Consider the following 22,339-nt stretch of genomic DNA (forward strand, 5'->3'; position numbering starts at 1 on the left):
TTTGTTTTTGTGGTAATAAAGGAGCATGTGAACCTTTTGTCAATGGCTGCACTGTAGCACTCCTGAACAGACTTATTTTATTCATTCATGCCATTTGAGGCGTGATTGAATAAAATCAGAAGTGTGGTTTGGGCCTAGTTAGGAAATGCTGCAACATATTTAACAAACCACCAGATGTCGCTGCTGAGTTGAAATCCCTGAAGCTAAGAGTAGAGAGCAGAAAGTCCCTATGCTTTACCATAGCTGTCACAGGCCCGTTATTAATGATTTGCACATAGAAGTTATTGTTCTCACATAAATCAAGCATAACCTTGTTCTCTGTACCCCTGAGCAGTAATCGGCTGACGCCTGAGTAGACGTGCAGGCCAACAAAAACAGTTTCTTGACGGCCGCCTAAACAATCGTCTCTTATCCCCAAATCCTGAAAAAAAAAAAAAAAAACTGCAACTGGAGTTGTTTCCTGAAGACGTTTCTTCAGTTCTAAAAGATTGGTGAAGCTGGAATTTAAATGTAAACGTGTTTATACTACTCAAGTGTAGTATGAACACCTCAGTGCACTCAAACAGTAAATGTGCTTCACCATATTGAATAGGACAGTGTGATGTGTTGTGCAGAGTCCCACATCACTTTGGAATATGGCCTAAGATACAGTTGACGTCACGAGAATTAGAGTTGGGTTCAGAGATTATATCCTGAGACAGAGCCAGTGGGTGAAATGATAAAAATGTTCAGTGAGAACCTGTCTGTGTGACTAACCCCAGGTTAATGGTAAGCTATTCAAATCACTGAAATAATCAAGAAATGAAAAGTCTTATACATTACTATGAGTTTCAGAAAAGAAAAGTGACTTTAGCCAAGTGTCCGCTTGTTGCCTTGCCTCCTTTGCAATGATAAACACCTAAGTTTTGTCAGCGGCTTAAACAAGTTCTAGAAATCAGCAGCTGTACACAAGATAAGAGACTAATTCTGTAAGTAAAAGCAGCGCACGTTAATATTAACTTTACTTTTCTGAGAACAGGCACCACCGAAACCATTCCTGTTTTAAGACCCTGTTAATATTTAGCAGCCCCCCTCTTTTTAGATTCACGCTTACTTTTTCTCTGGACGGATGAATCAAGTACAATCAACTGGATACAAAGGAGTTTAGTAAAGTGATCGTTTCTATTCCATGCTCTACCACAGGGGTGTCTAACTGATCCGTGAAAGGGCCATGTGGCTGCAGGTTTTCATTCCAACCATGCAGCACCCATGCAGTGGGTGTGGCTGGCAAGTTTTTGTTCCAATCAAGCAAGAGGACACCTGAAATGACTGCGTGAAGGCAGTTCAGTTGATTGACTGAGCCAAGTCAGGTGTGCTGCTGCATGGTTGGAATGAAAACCTGCAGCCGCATGGCCCTTTCACGGATCAGTTCGACACCTGTGTTCTACCAGATCTCTCTTCCTTTCAAGAGAGAGACAATTAGTGGTGATGAGCAACAGTTGTGCAGCCTGCATGATGAGCTTTTTAAACCCAGCATGATGGTTGCATTCATACTTGGCAACTGGAACAATGGGAGCTGTTGGGGCCTTGGTTGTTTGCATGCTGACTGTTTTGCTTGCTAAAGGTTTTGTATGTTCTTTAAATCTGTTTGAAGGTTATGGAGAGTGAACTAGAAATGGGGCAAATGTATGATTAGGGTTGTATGGATTCAGCCAATATCTATAGGGTGAATGAAAGCTTTGGCTTAACTTGGAAAGTTCCTGAAAAGTCATTAAGCTCTAGAAATTAAGTGATGTTGCACAAAAAGTTTCCTTTTTCTGATTAAAGGAAAATGCACTGTCTGCAGGTTACTATGTGGCAGGTGGTGGTAAAAATCAAAGACATTACCAGCAGAGCGAGCAGGAAGGTAAGGACATTGCTGACAAGCTCTTTAGGTGATACTATCTAATGCTAACTCCATATCTTCTGTCTTCTAGATGAGGATTCTGGTGTCTTCTCATGGATCGGTACACTGATCAACTCAATAGGGTCCTTTCTTTCGGATGCTGAAGAAGGTAAGTATCTTCTGTGAAACCTTTTTAGCAAAATGGCAAATCCGTGTGAAGCCTTTGTGATCACACTAGCCACATGGAAACATCCGTTTTTCTTTCAGTAAAACTAGAAAACAAACCCATTAAACCGATGCATCCGAAGAACAAAGCCGAGAATCCAAACTCTAAGAGTGACCTGGCGGCCAGCGACGTCCACCACCTCAACCTGAACGCCACGGCGGCCAGCGACGTCCACCACCTCAACCTGAACGCCACGGCGGCCAGCGACGTCCACCACCTCAACCTGAACGCCACGGCGGCCAGCGACGTCCACCACCTCAACCTGAACGCCACGGCGGCCAGCGACGTCCACCACCTCAACCTGAACGCCACGGCGGCCAGCGACGTCCACCACCTCAACCTGAACGCCACGGCGGCCAGCGACGTCCACCACCACAACCTGAACGCCACGGCGGCCAGCTACGTAGAATAGTTTTAAGAAACCATGCATGCCAGAAGTGCATCAAACTTATTGGCATGTACCTGCTTTGAATAAAAGTCTTGACATACATTTGGTATTTGTGGGTTATTTATCTCAGAGCTAATGTAATTGAGGTAATTGTTTGGTGACAGTCTGAACACAGAATATGGTTGTTGTCTAAAGTGAACCAAGGGAACCATTTCAACACGACGGCTAGCGACATCGTCAGCTATGCAAGACCACGGAGGGCATCTAGAGGCTACACACTGGCTGCAGCCTGGACAAGAAGAGGCACCTTTAGACTCAAAACCTCCCACTATGTCCATGTCATGGTCACATTGAGAGCAAGTACAATGGTTTTAAGAAACCACGCATGTGAGAATTGCATCAAACGTGTTGCTGTGTACCTTCTTTGAATACGATTCTGAACATGTATTTGTGGGTTATACCCAGGGGTGTCACTCAATTTAATTCAGGGGCCACATACAGCCCAGTCTGATCTCAAGGGGGCCAGACTGGTAACACAACAGCGTAATAACCTATGAATAACTCCAAATGTTTTCCTTTGTTTTAGTGCAAACAAGTTCATTATGGAAATACACTACTCACAATAAGCTAGGGATATTGTGATACACTCAGTGGATGTCATACATCCGGTGTTTGTTTCACTTCAGAGATTTTTGGGATAGGGAGGCAATTGTATTGGGGTGATAGACACACCTCATTTTGTGTTTTCCACGTAATGGTCTCGCTGTGTACAGTGTGCCTTACATATTGGGGCCAATACTAAAAGACAACCCTTTTCAATGTGGCATCAATTTCAACATTCTGTGGGTATAAAAAGCCGGTACTGTCAGTAAGTCATTCCAAGTTCATCATTCAAACAGCCATGAACACACGACAGATTTGCATCAAGACACAGAACTACTGACAGAGTTTGTGACACACCCAGGAGTGGAGCCCCACGAGTGACAGACCGCAACAATGACCAGTACCTAAGGACCTATGCACTCAGACGTCGTTATGCAACTGCCACACAGCTGCAGGCCTGTTTACAAGATGTGAGGGGTACTAGGGTTTCCAGACAAACCATTCGCAACCGACTCCACCGCTTTGGCTTGAATGCCACACGACCGTTGCAGGTGATTCCACTGACACCAAGACACCGCCGTGAACGTTTGCAGTGGGCATAAGATCATGTGACCTGGACAATGCAGCAGTGGTCTACCGTCCTGTTCACTGATGAGTGTCGGGTCACCTTGCACAGAAATGATGGTCGTCAGCGTTGCTGGAGAAGGCAAGGTGAGCGATACGCCGAGGTCAACATGGTCCCCAGGGTTCGCTTTGGTGGAGGACGTGCAACAGCCTGGGCAAAACAGATTTGGTTATTGTAGATGGCTCAGTCACTGCACATTCTTACCTCAGAGACATCACAGAACCCATCATCATCCCCCAATTTCGCCAGCACACCCCCAACTTTCTGTTCATGGATGATAATGCTCCACCACATCGTGCCAGAATTGTCACAGCTCGACTTCAGGAAGTCGGAGTGCCTCATATGGTATGGCCAGCAATGTCCCCTGACCTGAACCCCATAGAGCACGTCTGGGACCAGCTGAAGCAGAGACTGGATGATCGTACCCTACCCCCACGTGACCTGGCAGAAGTGCGTGTAGCACTTGTGGAAGAGTGGAACGCATTGCCTCAGAACAACATAACGAGGCTAGTGAGGAGCATGAGACGTCGCTGTCAAGCTGTCATTGCGGCAAATGGTGGAAACACCCGCTACTGACATTGTCAATTTTTGTTATTTGGGGCTATCCTTGTTATTGTCTAAATTTTGGGGGTAATAAATATTAAACTAATGAAAATGGTGTTTCTTCTCATTCATTATTAGTAATATCAAAGGGAACTTTTACTTATTTCATTAAAATTCAGACCAAATAGGAAAAGCACTCATGTAAATAACAATATCCCTAACTTATTGTGAGTCGTGTATTTACACTCAGTGAACTTCTCTGTTGCAAAACATGTAATGAACCACCAGACATTTCTTAAAATGTGCCATTTCTGTATAGTTCTAGGTCTGTGTTTTTCATGTCCACAACTCTTACTAGATCTGTGTGAACCCTTGAAAAAGCAGTTACTTTAAGTGGAAAAATTGCAGTCAATGTCTGTCTTGGAATTTTTGCAAACTCATCCTGTGGGCTGTATGTTTGGCACCTGTGCCCTAAGCTTTACTATAGTTGTCATAGGCCTGTTATTAATAATGCATAGAAGTTCTCACATAAATCAAGCATAACTTTATTCTCTGTACCCCTGAGCAATAATCAGTTAACACCTGAGTAGGTAATGTCAATAACATACACTGCCAGCTTCTCTGATTGGCTGGGTGAAAACCACATGCTTCTAAACTTTACTGGAAGGCATGGGGACGCAATTTAAAATGTGTGCTGAAGTTACCAAATATGGTTCCTCGCCCTACAAAGGGTTACGATCCTTGAAACACTCCTTCCTTGAAAGAAAGGTGCAGGACAGAGACAGCAGCCTGTCAATGAACAAGCTTCTCTGCGGACATTGTTCATAATGGTCCAGATTTTGTTCAAGGTCCTTGCATCTGCCACTGATGTCAGGCTCTGCAACGCATCTGTGAAATATGTCAACATTTGTATTAAGCTTGGTTCCCATTTAATTTAGTCCTCCAGCACCACAGTTTGTTTCAAATGTTATTTTGCAGAACTACACACATTCTCTGCAACCAAACTAAGGCTGTGAATGTGGTAAACGTAACACCTGCTAAACATCTACAAAACATGCTACCTTCACCACTGTGGGCATGTTAGCACCCTGATGTTAGCGTTGGCCCCCGGCAGCCCCTAACATGGCAGTGAACAGTCTAATTTCATGGAAAATGAAAGCGGTGGAGTAAAACCTACAATATTTGTATCTGAAATGTAGTTAAAGTGGAAATACTCAAGTGTAGTATAACCACCTCAGTGCACTCAAAATGTGTAAATGTGCTTTACCATATTGAATAGGACAGTGTGATGTGTTGTGCAGAGTCCTACATTACCTTGGAATATGGCCTTAGATACAGTTGACGTCACGAGAATTAGAGTTGGGTTCAGAGATTATATCCTGAGACAGAGCCAGTGGGTGAAATGATAAAAATGTTCAGTGAGAACCTGTCTGTGTGACTAACCCCAGGTTAATGGTAAGCTATTCAAATCACTGAAATAATCAAGAAATGAAAAGTCTTATACATTACTATGAGTTTCAGAAAAGAAAAGTGACTTTAGCCAAGTGTCCGCTTGTTGCCTTGCCTCCTTTGCAATGATAAACACCTAAGTTTTGTCAGCGGCTTAAACAAGTTCTAGAAATCAGCAGCTGTACACAAGATAAGAGACTAATTCTGTAAGTAAAAGCAGCGCACGTTAATATTAACTTTACTTTTCTGAGAACAGGCACCACCGAAACCATTCCTGTTTTAAGACCCTGTTAACAGTTTGCAGCCCCCCTCTTTTTAGATTCACGCTTACTTTTTCTCTGGACGGATGAATCAAGTACAATCAACTGGATACAAAGGAGTTTAGTAAAGTGATCGTTTCTATTCCATGCTCTACCACAGGGGTGTCTAACTTTTCATTCCAACCATGCAGCACCCATGCAGTGGGTGTGGCTGGCAAGTTTTTGTTCCAATCAAGCAAGAGGACACCTGAAATGACTGCGTGAAGGCAGTTCGGTTGATTGACTGAGCCAAGTCAGGTGTGCTGCTGCATGGTTGGAATGAAAACCTGCAGCCGCATGGCCCTTTCACGGATCAGTTCGACACCTGTGTTCTACCAGATCTCTCTTCCTTTCAAGAGAGAGACAATTAGTGGTGATGAGCAACAGTTGTGCAGCCTGCATGATGAGCTTTTTAAACCCAGCATGATGGTTGCATTCATACTTGGCAACTGGAACAATGGGAGCTGTTGGGGCCTTGGTTGTTTGCATGCTGACTGTTTTGCTTGCCAAAGGTTTTGTATGTTCTTTAAATCTGTTGGAAGGTTACGGAGAGTGAACTAGAAATGGGGAAAATGTATGATTAGGGTTGTATGGATTCAGCCAATATCTATAGGGTGAATGAAGGCTTTGGCTTAACTTGGAAAGTTCCTGAAAAGTCATTAAGCTCTAGCAATTAAGTGATTATGTTGCACGAAAAGATTCCATTTTTATTAAAAGAAAATGCACTGTCTGCAGGTTCTTATTTGCCAGGTGGTGGTAAAAATCTAAGACATGACCAGAAGAGCGGGCAGGAAGGTAAGGACATTGCTGACAAGCTCTTCAGGTGCTACTATCTAATGCTAACTCCATATCTTCTGTTTTCTAGATGAGGATTCTGGTGCCTTCTCATGGATCGGTGCACTGATCAACTCAATAGGGTCCTTTCTTTCGGATGCTGAAAAAGGTACGCATCTTCTGTGAAACCTTTTCAGCAAAATGGCAAATCCGTGTGAAGCCTTTGTCATCACGCTAGCCACATGGAAACATCCATTTTTCTTTCAGTAAAACTGGAAAACAAACCCATTAAACTGATGCATCCGAAGAGCAAAGCCGAGAATCTAAAGTCTAAGAGTAATCTGGTGGCCAGCGACGTCCACGACCTGAACCTGAACGCCACGGCGGCCAGCGACGTCCAGGTCCCCAAGGCCACGGCGGCCACGGCGGCCAGCGACGTCCAGGTCCCCAAGGCCACGGCGGCCACGGCGGCCAGCGACGTCCAGGTCCCCAAGGCCACGGCGGCCACGGCGGCCAGCGACGTCCAGGTCCCCAAGGCCACGGCGGCCACGGCGGCCAGCGACGTCCAGGTCCCCAAGGCCACGGCGGCCAGCGACGTCCAGGTCCCCAAGGCCACGGCGGCCACGGCGGCCAGCGACGTCCAGGTCCCCAAGGCCACGGCGGCCACGGCGGCCAGCGACGTCCAGGTCCCCAAGGCCACGGCGGCCACGGCGGCCACGGCGGCCAGCGACGTCCAGGTCCCCAAGGCCACGGCGGCCACGGCGGCCAGCGACGTCCAGGTCCCCAAGGCCACGGCGGCCACGGCGGCCAGCGACGTCCAGGTCCCCAAGGCCACGGCGGCCACGGCGGCCAGCGACGTCCAGGTCCCCAAGGCCACGGCGGCCACGGCGGCCAGCGACGTCCAGGTCCCCAAGGCCACGGCGGCCACGGCGGCCAGCGACGTCCAGGTCCACAACCTCAACGCCACGGCAGCCAGCGATGCAGAATGGTTTTAAGAAACCACGCATGCCAGAAGTGCATCAAACATATTGGCATGTACCTGCTTTGAATAAAAGTCTTGACATACATTTGGTATTTGTGGTTTATTTATCTCAGAGCTAATGTAATTGAGGTAATTGTTTGACAGTCTGAACACAGAATATGGCTGTTGTCTAAAGTTTCTAAGGGGAAAATCATTCAAACGGCCAGCATCGCATATGCGAGACCAGGATGGCATCTAAAGGCTACACACCGGCTGCAGCCTGGTCAAGTAGAGGCACCTTTAGACTTAAAACCTCGCACTGACTCAACTATGTCCATGTCGTGGTCACATTGAGAGGAAGTAGAATGGTTTTAAGAAAGCACGCATGTGAGAATTGCATCAAACATGTTGCTATGTACCTGCTTTGAATAAAATTCTTAACATGTATTTGTGGGTTGTTTTGGAGCTATTGTAAATAATGTAATTGTAACTCTACTCCCACACATCAGTTGGTAACTTGACAATTTTAAACACTTTATCTTTGGAGGCAGTCTCCAACATACAGTATTTAACCAAATCACCAGATGTTGCAGAGTTGAAATCTAAAGCTAATGTAAACAAAGCCCCTGTGCCAGGGTTGTCACTCATTTTAGTTCAGGGGCCACATACGGCCCAGTCTGACCTCAAGGGGGCCAGGCCAGTAACGCAACACTCCAAATGTTTTCCTTTGTTTTAGTGCAAAGAAGTTCATTATGAAAATATTTACACTTGAACTGCTCTATTGCAAATCATGTAATGAACCACCAGACATTTCTTAAAACGTGCCATTTCTGTATAGTTCTAGGTCTGTGTTTCATGTCCACAACTCTTACTAAATCTGTGTACGGAACGGTTTGGGTGGTGCCTGTTCTCAGGAAAGTAAAGTTAATATTCTTAACGTGTGCTGCTTTTACTTACAGAATTAGTCTCTTGTCTTGTGTACAGCTGCTGATTTCCAGAACCTATTTAAGCCATTTTAAGTCATTTTCTGTCAGGTACCCACACTGTCATGACCTCCTGATGGCAAAGGCAAAAAAGCTTTGTTTCTTTGAACGCGGTCGGATTGTTGAGCTGCATCAGCAAGGCCTTTCGCAGCATACCATTGCTGCTGAGGTTGGATGCAGTAAGACAGTCATTTTAAACTTCTTAAAAGATCCTGAGGGTTATGGGAAAAAAAGTCAAGTGGTAGACCCAAAAAAATTTCACCGGCCCTGAGCCGGAGGATCCAATTGGCTGTCCGTCAAGACACGGGATGATCCTCGGCCCAAATTAAGCTTGTCACTGGTGCCAACTGCAGTCCCATAACCATTAGACGGCATCTGCGAGAGAAGGGTTTTAAGAACAAAAAACGTCTTCAAAGACCTCGTCTCCTTCAACGGCACAAAATTGCCCGTTTGGAGTTTGCACGAGAGCACCAAACATGAGACGTTGAAAGGTGGAAGAAAGTTTTATTCTCTGATGAGAAAAAATTTGACCTTGATGGTCCTGATGGCTTCCAATGTTACTGGCATGACAAGGAGATCCACCTGAGATGTTTTCTACACGGCACAGTGGAGGGGGCGCCATCATGATCTGGGGTGTTTTTCCTTCAATGGAACAATGGAGCTTCAGGTTGTGCAGAGGCGTCAAACGGCAGCTGGCTATGTGGATACGTTGCAGGCGGCATCCCTCACGACTGAAGGCCATCGTCTGTGTGGTAATGACTCGGTTTTTCAACAGGACAACGCTGCAGTTCGCAATGCCCGCCTGACAAAGGACTTCTTCCAGAGAAATAACATCACTCTTTGGAACCATCCTGCGTGTTCCCCTGATCTAAATCCAATTGAGAACATTTGGGGTTGGATGGCAAGGGATGTTTCCAAAAATGGACACCAGTTCCAGACAGTGGATGCCCTCCGTGAAGCCATCTTCACCACTTGGAGCAACATTCCCACTAGCCTCCTGGAAACACTAGCATCAAGCATGCCGAAACGAATTTTTGAGGTGATTAACACGAATGGCTACTACAGCTGCTCATTATTGAGTCCTTTTTTGAAAATTTTATTTCTGTTTTAGGGGGTTTTTGGTTTTTTTTGAGATGTGGTCTTAAACTTTTGATCAGCTGATGAACGGCCTATTTCACTTTAATGGTTGTTTGCAATAAATTGCTTACTCAATTTTTTTCTTGTCTCACTCCCATTTCTTCTTTTTGCATTTTGAAGCACTACTTACTAAGTAGTACTTAGAACCTTCTTAAGATCCAACAGTGCAAAATGTAAATTCTTGCAATTTTTCAACTGGTCTTAAAATTGTGATCAGGAGTGTATACACACACACACACACATACACACTGCCTGGCTAAAAAATAAAGTTGCCACCAAATAAAAAAGGTCAAGCACTCTAATATCTTGGATTACAGCACGCATTCACTGTGCCATTGTTTCGATTGTTGTTGTTGTTGTTGTTTCGATGTCACAAGATTTATTTCCATCCAGTGTTGCATTCATTTTTCACCAAGATCTTGTATTGATGATGGGAGAGTCTGACTACTGCACAAAGCCTTCTCCAGCACATCCCAAAGATTCTCAATGGGGTTAAGGTCTGGACTCTGTGGTGGCCAATCCATGTCTGACAATGATGTCTCATGCTCCCTGAAAAACTCTTTTACAATTTGTGTTAGGAATTCCAAGGTGCTCTTCAACATATCATGGTAGCACCTCCCACTTTACCACCCACTTTAGAAATAGAGGCCTGGTACAGGCCTTCCCCCCTTTTGTCCTTTGTCTCTAAACACTTCCAGAGTGAGCAAATATTGCTGGTGTTTGCCATGTGTCTTTGAATTATCATCAATGTAAGTAACAATCTCTTTATTTTAGGATGTTAATGCATTTAAGGTGTGATGAATAGTAATCTTTAATCCAATTTGTTTGACAGTATTTTGATTTATGATTTGTTTGAGCAAGATGTTATAATTTATATCTTTCTTTGTTTAGAACCGTGGCAACCATCAATCCCCATTCACATCATTCTGGATTAATAAATTAAACTATTAATTTGAACATTTGATTCCATGTGGTTTGTGGCTCCAGTCAGAACCTTATATCCATAACAAATGGTCCTTCGAGCCGGATACTGAGCCACACTCCATACAGTAACTTGAAATGGCCGACACAGATAAGACTGATGGCATTAAACCTATTGATGAGTCCACTAATGAAGGTCAGACTTCTCCTACTGAGCATATGGATGGATCCCATGGTGTTACAGATGCAACCCAGCCTAATGTGGCAACATAGTTAGTCGTCATGGTGACTGTCAGCTGTGCTGCAGTCTCAACCAATCATGGTGGGAGACTGCCACATAAAGGCGGGTGTAAAACACCTGTTGGCCGTTCGCTTGCCTGAGGCTGGGTCACGTCACTCCTGTGCGTCCTCTATTTCCGCTTCCGTGTGGTAACAGGTAGGCTGCCGGCAGCGGCTGCATTTCTCCCTATGTCACCCATCCAGTGCTAATGTCATTGTTTATTAAAGGTTCGCTTGGGTGTTGCTACTGGCTGCGCAATGCTCACTGCTCCGTATGCTACTCACTGCTCGCCGCTGGTTGCTCTTGGGTAGCGCTTATCCTCTGTGTCCACGCCGTGTTGGCCGGGGTTGCCTGACCGGTAAGTAGTGCAGCGGCCTTAGCTTCCTCCTCCAGCCGTTGTATGTTGCTCATTGTTTGTTTGTTTTATTGTAGGGTGACTGACTGCCGGTGGAACCACTGCTGCTTTGCCTTGGATTTGTTTCTAGTTTTCTTTATTAAAGAAATAATTTGGACTAATCGCTGTACCCCCTCGAACTGTTTTGCTTCGCCTAGAGTTGCTATAAGACTAATCGTTTTGCTTGGCTTTGATTAGTCGTACGACGGACACTCACCGCTGCGCCAGGGCCGATTCGGCTTGTGGATCGCCTTGCCTGTTCATTCGGCTGGCGATAGCGCTCGTGCTTCTTCTGTTGCTTCCTGGGCGAAGCGGTGGCTCGGCGACGCGGTCTCTTTTTTATCGTTGGTGCAGCTAAATTTTAATGTGTGTGTGTGTGTGTCTGCGTGAGAGAGGACAGTGTGGGAACATAAAATTGAGTTTGTTCCTTTGTGGTTCTTTCTTTAATTTCTTTGTTTTGTAATTGTTTTTTTTTTTGGTTGCAACCCATAAATAAGATTATTTTGTTACTTTTGTATTTATTTTTTTGGTTATTATGGGTTGCATCTCATAGTTTGCTTATTTGTTATTGTGTTTAATTACTATAGATTCGGAATATTTAAATGTTTTGATTCCTCTTTTGTTATTAGTTATTGTTTTGTTTCATTACTGTTTTCCCTAACCTGAGCTCTCTGGTCTCCCCCATTCAGGTGCTGAGCCTACGGTGGTGGATTGGTGTCCTGGTCACGGTGTCCCCTTATATTGCATTTGTATTTGGTTGATTCTTTTGTTTACTTTTATTTGCTTTGTGTGGTGTTCCTGGGATCCCCCTTTCCTTTGGATGCAGTTCTCTCACAGTAGGTCTCAGCACTGATTGGCCCCCTTTTGTCCCTTTAATGAGTGATTTTCTTATATTGTCTTAAAACAGAAATTTGTATAAATAAAAGCATTTTGTATCATTGAACTGCCGTCTCTGCCTCACTGCATAACGGACCTCAGTGCCTTCCTTTATTTGGGTTGGTCCCCTTAAAAGAAATCCCTGGGTGAAATTCCCAGGGTGGCGTTGTCTGGCAACAAATTAGATATTATCAATACTGCCTTAAAGGGCATTTTTCCATCCCCATACCTCGTGTCGCCACACTAACATGGATGAGGCCACCTTAGATTTTTCACCCAGGCCATCTACACCTGCTCACCACACAGAGCCTGTCCTTTCACCCGAACCATCATTGGCTACCTCTCAGAAAGAGGACCAAACCCCTATGCCATCAGGATCCTGTGAAATATCAGCTAAACCCCTCTCAAAGTCAACTAGTCATGTCCCAGGCCCAGGGACTGGGCTAGGAGCTAGACCTAAAAGGCATAAGCAGCCCCCTGATTACTATGGGATTCATATGCCACAGCAGAAGGCTTCTACACGATCCCATGGCTCACGTAGTTCTCGCAGCAAGAAGACTCATTACACCAAATCGGCCTATAGTCTCCCAACAAGCTCTCAAATAAGTAGGCATTCAAGAAGCAGCCATGTCTCTAATTTGAGCGATCTCCAATCCAGTATCCTTGAGGAAAAGAAAATGAGAGATGAGCTGGAGGAGCTAAGAAGACAGAAACAGGAGGATAAGGAGCTTGATGAGCAATGTCACCTAATTGATAAGGACGCCAGAGCCGCTCAGCAAAGGCAAGAAGATGCACACAGGGAGAGAGAGAGACTCGTCAGACAGGTTGATATGAACCGACGTATTCGTATTAAAGAGCAAGAGCTTGAGTCAGCCCAGCTTGTTTCTAGCTTTATTAGGCAGAACCTTTTAGAAGATGAGCACCCTGGTGGAGCCACTGCTCCTACTCCCCCATCCCTTCATGGGGCAGCCACATCTTCCTTCTATGATTTGCCTCCCTCCAGGATATTTACTCCTGCCCCCTCAAACATGATGTATGCTGACTCTCACACTCATTCTGCTCCAACTCCCCCGCTCTCTCAACTAAGCTATCCCAGAGGACTACATGGAGTCTCCCAAACTCTTCCCATGCTTCAACCAAGCCAGGAAAGTTTAGCTCCTGTTCAGGCTCCCTCTGTTGTAACTCAGTCTGCCATATTGTCCATTCCCGATATGTCTGCTCGGGCTATACCTGCTCCCCGTCACCATGCTAAGGTAACACCCTCCTCTGTTAGTATTCACAATGTACCTTCACCTCCTGTTACTGTCCAAGCCGCTAAGTATACTGCATCCATGTCCGACCCTAGACACCCCACTTTCACTGGTAATTTACCATCAATGCAAGCCATGTCATCCCAGCAGCCACAATCTGTGTATTCACAAGTTCAGCCTGCCAATATTATGGATCTGATCATGGCCTCTGCTTATGGAATACCAAGGCCCTCACTTCCTGTGTTTAAGAGCGGTAGAGAGAGTGATTTTGCCCTCCTGAAAATGGCTCTGAATAACCTAATTGATAATCACCCCCATCTCACTGAGCACTATAAATATCAGATTCTCCTAGAACATCTTCAGCACCCAGGAGCTAATAAACTAGCTAGATCCAGCATGCATGATGCCAGGCCATATGCCACTGCTCTTCTAGCACTTCAAGAGAAATATGGTCAGCCAAGGCTGCTAGTCCAGAGTGAAATTGGAACAATATTTAATTCCCCTATCATTCGTATTGGTGATGTAGAGGCCTTCGATGATTTTGCCCTTTCTGTCCATGCTCTGGTGGGAATGTTGCTGTCACTAGAGGGCCCTGATGGGTCTGAATTACGATGTGGTTCTCATGTTGATAGACTCCTTAGTAAACTCCCTGTGCAGTACAGAGATGGATTTGTTGAACACTGTATCAATCGTGGCATTCTGACTGGGCAGGCAAATCAAACTTACTCTCTCCTTGACCTTTCAACCTACAGTTAAAATCAAGAGCCAAACGCATATCAGAGAGAGCTGTTGAGCTTTACAAACAGGAAAAACCACGAACTCTAAAGGAACGCCAGTCCTCCAGACAAGTCTCCTCTGTCTACTTGTCAACATCTGAGATGGATGATACACCAAGAATCTACACCAAAGAGAAGGTAAATGTTAAGCCCAAGCCTTACTGTCCCCACTGTAACATTCGAGACCATTTCCTTGGCTCATGCACAGAATTCAAAAAACTCTCCAAAACTGACATTATGAAATGGATCAAAGAGAAGGAGAGATGCAGTAAATGTGGGAGAACACACAAAATGGATAAATGCACGTTAAAAAGGCCATGTAACATTTGTAAGGAACTTCACCTGACCATTCTCCATGATGTTAATGCAAACAAATCAGCCACAGTGATGTTGACATCATCCCCCTCAGAGCTCCTTTACATTGATAAACCTAACCGCTCTCATAAAGTCATGCTGAAAGTTGTCGGTGTATGCATCCACAATGGGGAGAAGACCCTCATGACTCATGCAGTCCTTGATGATGGAGCAGATAGATCCATTCTGCTTCCCCAAGCTGTGCAGTATTTGGGCCTCACAACTCGGCCCGAAACCATCTCACTACGTACAGTGAGACAGGATGTAATGCAACTGAATGGAGCATCTGTATCCTTTGAAATTTCTCCTATCAACCATCCAACTGAAAGGCATGTTATCGATGGAGCATTCACGGCAGATAATCTTGGACTGTCAGAGCACACATACCCTGTGAAGCAGCTACAAGAACAATATCATCATCTCAGAGGTACTCCTTTACAATCTATTAGTCAGGTATACCCTCATGTCCTTATTGGTTCAGACTATGCCCATCTAATTACAGCAACAGAGCCAATACGCATGGGGCCCCCTGGTGGACCATTGGCAGTCCGTACTAGGTTAGGATGGGCTCTACAAGGGCCAGCTAGATTAATCCAAACCCAACACACCCTCAACTTCACCCTTACCTGCTTCAAAAGTGAATTGCTCAGGAATGTGGAAAGACTCTGGCAGATAGACACTTTGCCCTATGTGAATGAAAAGACAGCCACAAGGTCAAAACAAGATACACTAGCTCTCGCTTTACTCCATTCTAAGACCATTAGAGTTAAGATAGATGGTGTAATGCGCTATGCCACCCTACTACTTAGAGCTCCTAATATCCCTGTCTTTAAAGCTCCAAAGGAAGCTGCCCTGCCCCGTCTCTGTGCTACAGAAAAACGCCTATCCAAAGATCCCAAACTGTCTGATATATATCAAGAGGAACTGGATAAACTTGTGCAATCTGGCTATGTTCAGAGGATCCACAGTGACCAGGTAGATCAACCAAAGGAAACCTGGTATTTCCCACATCACATTGTTCAACATAACAATAAACACAGAATTGTATTCGACTGCTCCTTTGAATTCATGGGGCAAAACCTGAATAAATGTCTTCTACCTGGCCCAACATTAGGTCCCTCTCTCCTCGGAGTTCTGCTCAGATTCTGCCAACACCCCATTGCCATCTGTGGAGACATCAAAGGTATGTTCCATCAAGTACGCCTTTTGAATGAGGACAAACCTCTGCTGCGTTTCATATGGAGAGAAATGCAGATAGACCAGGACCCCAGTGTTTATGAATGGCAAGTCTTGCCATTTGGAACAACATGTAGCCCATGCTGTGCCACCTATGCAGTCCATAAACATGTCCAAGATCACTGTGATGGGAATGAGGAGGTCCTTCAATCTGTCAAACATTGTTTTTATGTCGATAACTGCCTCCAAAGCTTCCCTTCCTCTCATGAAGCAAAATCTCTTATTGACAAAATGAGACCTCTGCTTGCTGACGGTGGGTTTGACATCAGACAATGGGCAAGTAATGATCCAGCTGTAATACAACATCTCCCACCAGATGCAAGGTCAAAAACCAGTGAATTGTGGCTGTCAGAAAATAGTGACCCCAAAGAACTGACACTAGGTCTCCAATGGAACTGCATCACAGATATGCTGGGCTACAAGAACAGATCCATTGTCTACCATCAACCTACAATGAGAAAGATATACAAGGTGCTGGCAAGTCAATACGATCCTCTAGGTTATCTGACCCCTTTTACAACACGTGCAAAGATCTTAGTACAGGATTTATGGAAGGAGGAAAGAGGATGGGATAACATCATCAAAACACAGAGCTTGTTGGAGAAATGGCAAACATGGGAGATGGAACTGCGAGATCTTCCTGACATTCAGTTTCCTCGCTGTTATCTGCCCGCCTATGCTAATCCAACCACCTCAGAATCCCATATGCATGTATTCTGTGATGCCTCTGAGCGTGTGTATGGTGCTGTTGCTTACCTTCAAACTGAAGACAAACATGACAATAGCCATGTTAGCTTCATCATGGCCAGATCCCGTATAGCTCCAAAACGCCAGCTATCTATCCCACGCCTTGAACTTTGTGCTGCTCTTTCTGGTGCCCAACTGGCTAACCTTATCAGCTCTGAGCTCACTATTCCACTACAGTCAGTGACCCTGTGGACAGATTCAACGACAGTCCTCTCATGGATAACATCTGATTCCTGTCGCTACAAGGTGTTTGTTGGCACAAGAATAGCTGAGATTCAGACCCTGACTGACACGAGGAGCTGGAGGTATGTTAATTCAAAGAGTAATCCAGCTGACGACATAACACGTGGCAAATCCCTCCTAGAGCTTTCTCAACCACAAAGATGGAGTAAAGGCCCTGCTTTTCTCTTGCTGAAACCCAGTTTCTGGCCAACCGATCCACGTGTACCAGCTGAATCAGAGCCTATTGAAGAGATCAGAAAATCCATGTTCTGCGGCACGGTAATGTCTGCTGACACAAAACTCCCTGAACTGAACAAGTACAGCAGCTGGAATGATCTGATGGAGGAAACAAAGAATGTGCTTTACGGAGCAGCAGATCACAACTCAGACATAGCCAAGTGCTATATAAGAGCAGAAAGGCATCTTCTGAAAAGGGCCCAATTAGAATGTTTCCCTGAGGAATTCACTGCTCTCAAAACAAATAAACCTATCCCAAAGAGTAGTAAGCTACTTTCTTTGTCACCTGAGTATGACCCTGATCTTGACCTCATCAGAGTGGGAGGTCGTCTTCGAAGAGCAGAGACCCTTGACTATGATAATATCCATCCAATAATATTGGATCCAAAACATCATATAACCAAACTTATTATCAAACATTATGATGAGAAACTGCTCCATCCAGGCCCTGAACGTGTCCTGGGGGAAATGAGACGGAGGTACTGGATACTGCGTGGCCGTCAAGCCATCCGCCAGCATCAAATCAAGTGTCGAGATTGTCAGAGATGGAGAGCCAATCCAGTCATTCCCAAAATGGCAGATCTTCCTCCAGCCCGTCTTCGACTGTCTAAGCCCCCCTTCTGGTCCACAGGCATAGACTGTTTTGGGCCTTTCACAGTAAAGATTGGCCGGCGCACGGAAAAAAGGTGGGGTCTACTATTCAAATGCTTAACAACTCGCTGTATACATCTTGAGCTGCTTGACAGTATGGATGCAGACACATTCTTAATGGCTTTCAGAAGATTTGTCTCACGCAGAGGGAAACCCTTTGAACTCCTCTCTGATTGTGGGACTAATTTCAGAGCAGGAGAGGTAGAACTGCAAAATGCCTTCCAGGCCATGGCACCAGACTTAAAGCAGCAACTGGCCCACACACAAGTTAACTTCCAGTTCAATCCTCCATCTGCCCCACATTTTGGTGGGAGCTGGGAAAGGGAAATAAAGTCAATTAAAATGGCCCTCCACGTTGCATTAGGGAAGCAAGCAACAACAGAAACAGTCCTAAACACAGTCCTTATTGAAGTTGAAGGCATTTTGAACTCAAAACCTCTTGGATATGTCTCCTCTGACCTTGCTGATCCAGACCCAGTCACACCAAACATGTTGCTGATGGGGCGGCCTGACTCCTCTCTTCCTCAGGCAATCTACTGTGCTAGTGAGCTCCTCGGCAGGAGAAGATGGCGTCATAGTCAGATCCTAGCTGATCATTTCTGGACAGCCTTCATTCGTTATTACCTTCCAAACCTTCAAACCCGACAAAAATGGGAGACTGATAAGGAAAACTTGGTGTCAGGTCAGGTTGTGCTGGTAGTTGATCCCCAATATCCTCGAGCATCATGGCCTATTGGAAGGATAACGGAAACCTACCCTGCAAAGGATGGAAAGGTGCGCAGTGCTAAAGTCATTATTCAAGGGCGAGAATACGTACGTCCTGTTTCCAGATTGATACCTCTTCCTGAAATCACAGATGAAAAAAAAAACTAAATAAACGTATTTGCTGCACAAATCCGGGGGCGGCTGTTAGGAATTCCAAGGTGCTCTTCAACATATCATGGTAGCACCTCCCACTTTACCACCCACTTTAGAAATAGAGGCCTGGTACAGGCCTTCCCCCCTTTTTTCCTTTGTCTCTAAACACCTCCAGAGTGAGCAAATATTGCTGGTGTTTGCCATGTGTCTTTGAATTATCATCAATGTAAGTAACAATCTCTTTATTTTAGGATGTTAATGCATTTAAGGTCTGATGAATAGTAATCTTTAATCCAATTTGTTTGACAGTATTTTGATTTATGATTTGTTTGAGCAAGATGTTATAATTTATATCTTTCTTTGTTTAGAACCGTGGCAACCATCAATCCCCATTCACATCATTCTGGATTAATAAATTAAACTATTAATTTGAACATTTGATTCCATGTGGTTTGTGGCTCCAGTCAGAACCTTATATCCATAACAATTTGAGCCCCATGAATCCTGGCATTGTCAACTTGGAATATACCCGTGTCATCAGGGAAGAAAAAATCCATTGATGGAATAACCTGGTCATTCAGTATATTCAGGTAGTCAGCTGACCTCATTCTTTGGGCACATAATGTTGCTGAACCTAGACCTGAGCAACTGCAGCAACCCCAGATCATAGCACTGCCCCCACAGGCTTGTACAGTAGACACTAGGCATGATGGGTGCATCACTTCATCTGCCTCTCTTCTTACCCTGATGCCCCCATCACTCTGGAACAGGGTAAATCTGGACTCATCAGACCACATGACCTTCTTCCATTGCTCCAGAGTCCAATCTTTGTGCTCCCTAGCAAATTGAAGCCTTTTTTTCGGGTTAGCCTCACTGATGAGTGGTTTTCTTAAGGTTTACAGCTGTTCAGTCCCAATCCCTTGAGTTACCTTCACATTGCATGTGTGGAAATGCTATTACTTTCACCATTAAACATAGTCCTGAACTCTACTGTTGTTTTTCTTCTATTTGATTTCACCAAACGTTTAAGTGATCACCAATCACGATGAGTCAGGAATTATTTTCCCATCAATATTAACTTTACTTTTCTGAGACCAGGCACCACTGAAACCATTCCTGTTTTAAGACCCTGTTAATAGTTTGCAGCCGTCCTCTTCTTAGATTCACGCTTATTTTTTGTCGGGACGGATAAATCAAGTACAATCAACTGGATACAAAGGAGTTTAGTAAAGTGATCGTTTCTATTCCATGCTCTACCAGATCTCTCTTCCTTTCAAGAGAGAGCCAATTAGTGGCGATGAGCAACAGTTGTGCAGCCTGCATGATGAGCTTTTTAAACCCAGCATGATGGTTGCATTCATACTTGGCAACTGGAACAATGGGAGCTGTTGGAGCCTTGGTTGTTTGCATGCTGACTGTTTTGCTTGCCAAAGGTTTTGTATGTTCTTTAAATCTGTTGGAAGGTTATGGGGAGTGAACTAGAAATGAGGCAAATGTACGATTAGGGTTGTATGGATTTAGTCAATATCTTTGGGGTGAATGAAGGCTTTGGCTTAAGTAGGAAAGTTCCTGAAAAGTCATTAAGCTCTAGCAATTAAGTGATATGTTGGACAGAAAGGAAAATGCACTGTCTGCAGGTTCTTATTTGCCAGGTGGTGATAAAAATCAGAGACATGACCCGAAGAGCATGCAGAAAGGTAAGGACATTGCTGACAAGCTCTTTAGTTGCTACTATTTAATGCTAACTCCATATCTTCTGTCTTCTAGACCTGGCTATTGATATTTCCACATTGGCCGGTTCAGTGTTCACGACAATATGGTCCTGGTTTTCGGATGCTGAAGAAGGTGAGCATCTTCTGTGAAACCTTTTTAGCAAAATGGCAAATCCTTGTGAAGCCTTTGTCATCACACTGGCCGCATGGAAACGTCCGTTTTTCTTTCAGTAAAACTGGAAAACAATGAAGTGGATGAGATGTATGTTGCCCACATTAAACTGATGCATCCGAAGAACAAATCAGAGAATCCAAAGTCTAAGAGTGACCTGGCGGCCAGCGACGTCCACGTCCTCAACGCCACGGCGGCCAGCGACGTCCACGACCTCAACGCCACGGCGGCCAGCGACGTCCACAACCTCGTCCACGACCTCAACGCCACGGCGGCCAGCGACGTCCACAACCTCGTCCACGACCTCAACGCCACGGCGGCCAGCGACGTCCACGACCTCAACGCCACGGCGGCCAGCGACGTCCACAACCTCGTCCACGTCCTCAACGCCACGGCGGCCAGCGACGTCCACCACCACAACCTGAACGCCACGGCGGCCAGCGACGTAGAATAGTTTTAAGAAACCACGCATGCCAGAAGTGCATCAAACTTATTGGCATGTACCTGCTTTGAATAAAAAATCTTGACATACATTTGGTATTTGTGGGTTATTTATCTCAGAGCTAATGTAATTGAGGTAATTGTTTGGTGACAGTCTGAACACAGAATATGGTTGTTGTCTAAAGTTTCTAAGGGAACCATTTCAACACGACGGCCAGCGACATCGTCAGCTATGCAAGACCACGGAGGGCATCTAGAGGCTACACACTGGCTGCAGCCTGGACAAGAAGAGGCACCTTTAGACTCAAAACCTCCCACTATGTCCATGTCATGGTCACATTGAGAGCAAGAACAATGTTTTTTTTTTTTTTTTTTTTTTTTTTTTTTTTTTTTTTTTTAACAATGGTTTTAAGAAACCAAACATGTTGCTGTGTACCTTCTTTGAATACGATTCTGAACATGTATTTGTGGGTTATTTATTTTGGAGCTATTGTAACTCTACTCTCTCACATCGGTTGGAAAGTTGATGATTTTAAACACTTTATCTTTGGAGGCAGTCTCCAACATATTTAACCAAATCACCAGATGTTGTGGAGTTGAAATCTGTCAAGCTAGTGTAAACAGAAAGCCCCTATCCCAGGGGTGTAACTCAATTTAATTCAGGGGCCACATACAGCCCAGTCTGATCTCAAGGGGGCCAGACCGGTAACGCAACAGCGTAATAACCTATGAATAACTCCAAATGTTTTCCTTTGTTTTAGTGCAAAGAAGTTCATTATGGAAATACACTACTCACCATAAGCTAGGGATATTGTGATACACTCAGTGGATGTCATACATCCGGTGTTTTCACTTCAGAGATTTTTGGGATAGGGAGGCAATTGTATTGGGGTGATAGACACACCTCATTTTGTTTTCCACGTAATGGTCTCGCTGTGTACAGTGTGCCTTACATATTGGGGCCAATACCAAAAAATACTAAAAGACAACCCTTTTCAATGTGGCATCAATTTCAACATTCTGTGGGTATAAAAAGCCGGTACTGTCAGTAAGTCATTCCAAGTTCATCATTCAAACAGCCATGAACACACGACAGACTTGCATCAAGACACAGAACTACTGGCAGAGTTTGTGACACACCCAGGAGTGGAGCCCCACGAGTGACAGACCGCAACAATGACAAGTACCTAAGGACCTATGCACTCAGACATCATGTCCACAACTCTTACTAGATCTGTGTGAACCCTTGAAAAAGCAGTTACTTTTAGTGGAAAAATTGCAGTCAATGTCTGTCTTGGAATTTTTGCAAACTCATCCTGTGGGCTGTATGTTTGGCACCTGTGCCCTAAGCTTTACCATA

At 44.8% G+C, this 22,339-nt stretch overlaps 3 protein-coding genes across 4 annotated transcripts; all 3 read left to right on the plus strand.

Moving 5' to 3' along the window:
* Positions 1-1,458: 1,458 nt before the first annotated feature.
* LOC311503962 (uncharacterized protein) lies at positions 1,459-2,580 on the plus strand. Its single transcript, XM_084566891.1, has 4 exons — positions 1,459-1,603; positions 1,826-1,885; positions 1,956-2,033; positions 2,132-2,580. Exons 1-4 carry the CDS (start codon positions 1,549-1,551, stop codon positions 2,500-2,502), a joined length of 564 nt encoding a protein of 187 aa, XP_084423017.1. The 5' UTR covers positions 1,459-1,548; the 3' UTR covers positions 2,503-2,580.
* Positions 2,581-6,263: 3,683 nt separating this feature from the next.
* LOC311503960 (uncharacterized protein) lies at positions 6,264-7,838 on the plus strand. Of its 2 annotated transcripts, none has more exons than XM_084566889.1 (5): positions 6,264-6,509; positions 6,733-6,792; positions 6,863-6,940; positions 7,039-7,373; positions 7,719-7,838. In XM_084566889.1, the coding sequence occupies exons 1-5, from the start codon at positions 6,455-6,457 to the stop codon at positions 7,764-7,766; spliced, it is 576 nt and encodes a 191-aa protein (XP_084423015.1). In that variant the 5' UTR covers positions 6,264-6,454; the 3' UTR covers positions 7,767-7,838. The 2 variants fall into 2 exon arrangements, with proteins under 2 accessions (XP_084423015.1, XP_084423014.1); XM_084566888.1 differs by having other exon boundaries at positions 6,384-6,509; positions 7,039-7,172; positions 7,458-7,838.
* A 12,162-nt stretch (positions 7,839-20,000) lies between these two features.
* LOC311504172 (uncharacterized protein) lies at positions 20,001-21,071 on the plus strand. The gene is made up of 4 exons (XM_084567170.1): positions 20,001-20,087; positions 20,292-20,351; positions 20,422-20,499; positions 20,598-21,071. The coding sequence occupies exons 1-4, from the start codon at positions 20,033-20,035 to the stop codon at positions 20,990-20,992; spliced, it is 588 nt and encodes a 195-aa protein (XP_084423296.1). The 5' UTR covers positions 20,001-20,032; the 3' UTR covers positions 20,993-21,071.
* The last annotated feature ends 1,268 nt before the right edge of the window (positions 21,072-22,339 follow it).

This window comes from Chelon labrosus, assembly GCF_963514085.1.
Source record: "Chelon labrosus genome assembly, chromosome: 19".
Taxonomy (NCBI): Eukaryota; Metazoa; Chordata; class Actinopteri; order Mugiliformes; family Mugilidae; genus Chelon; species Chelon labrosus.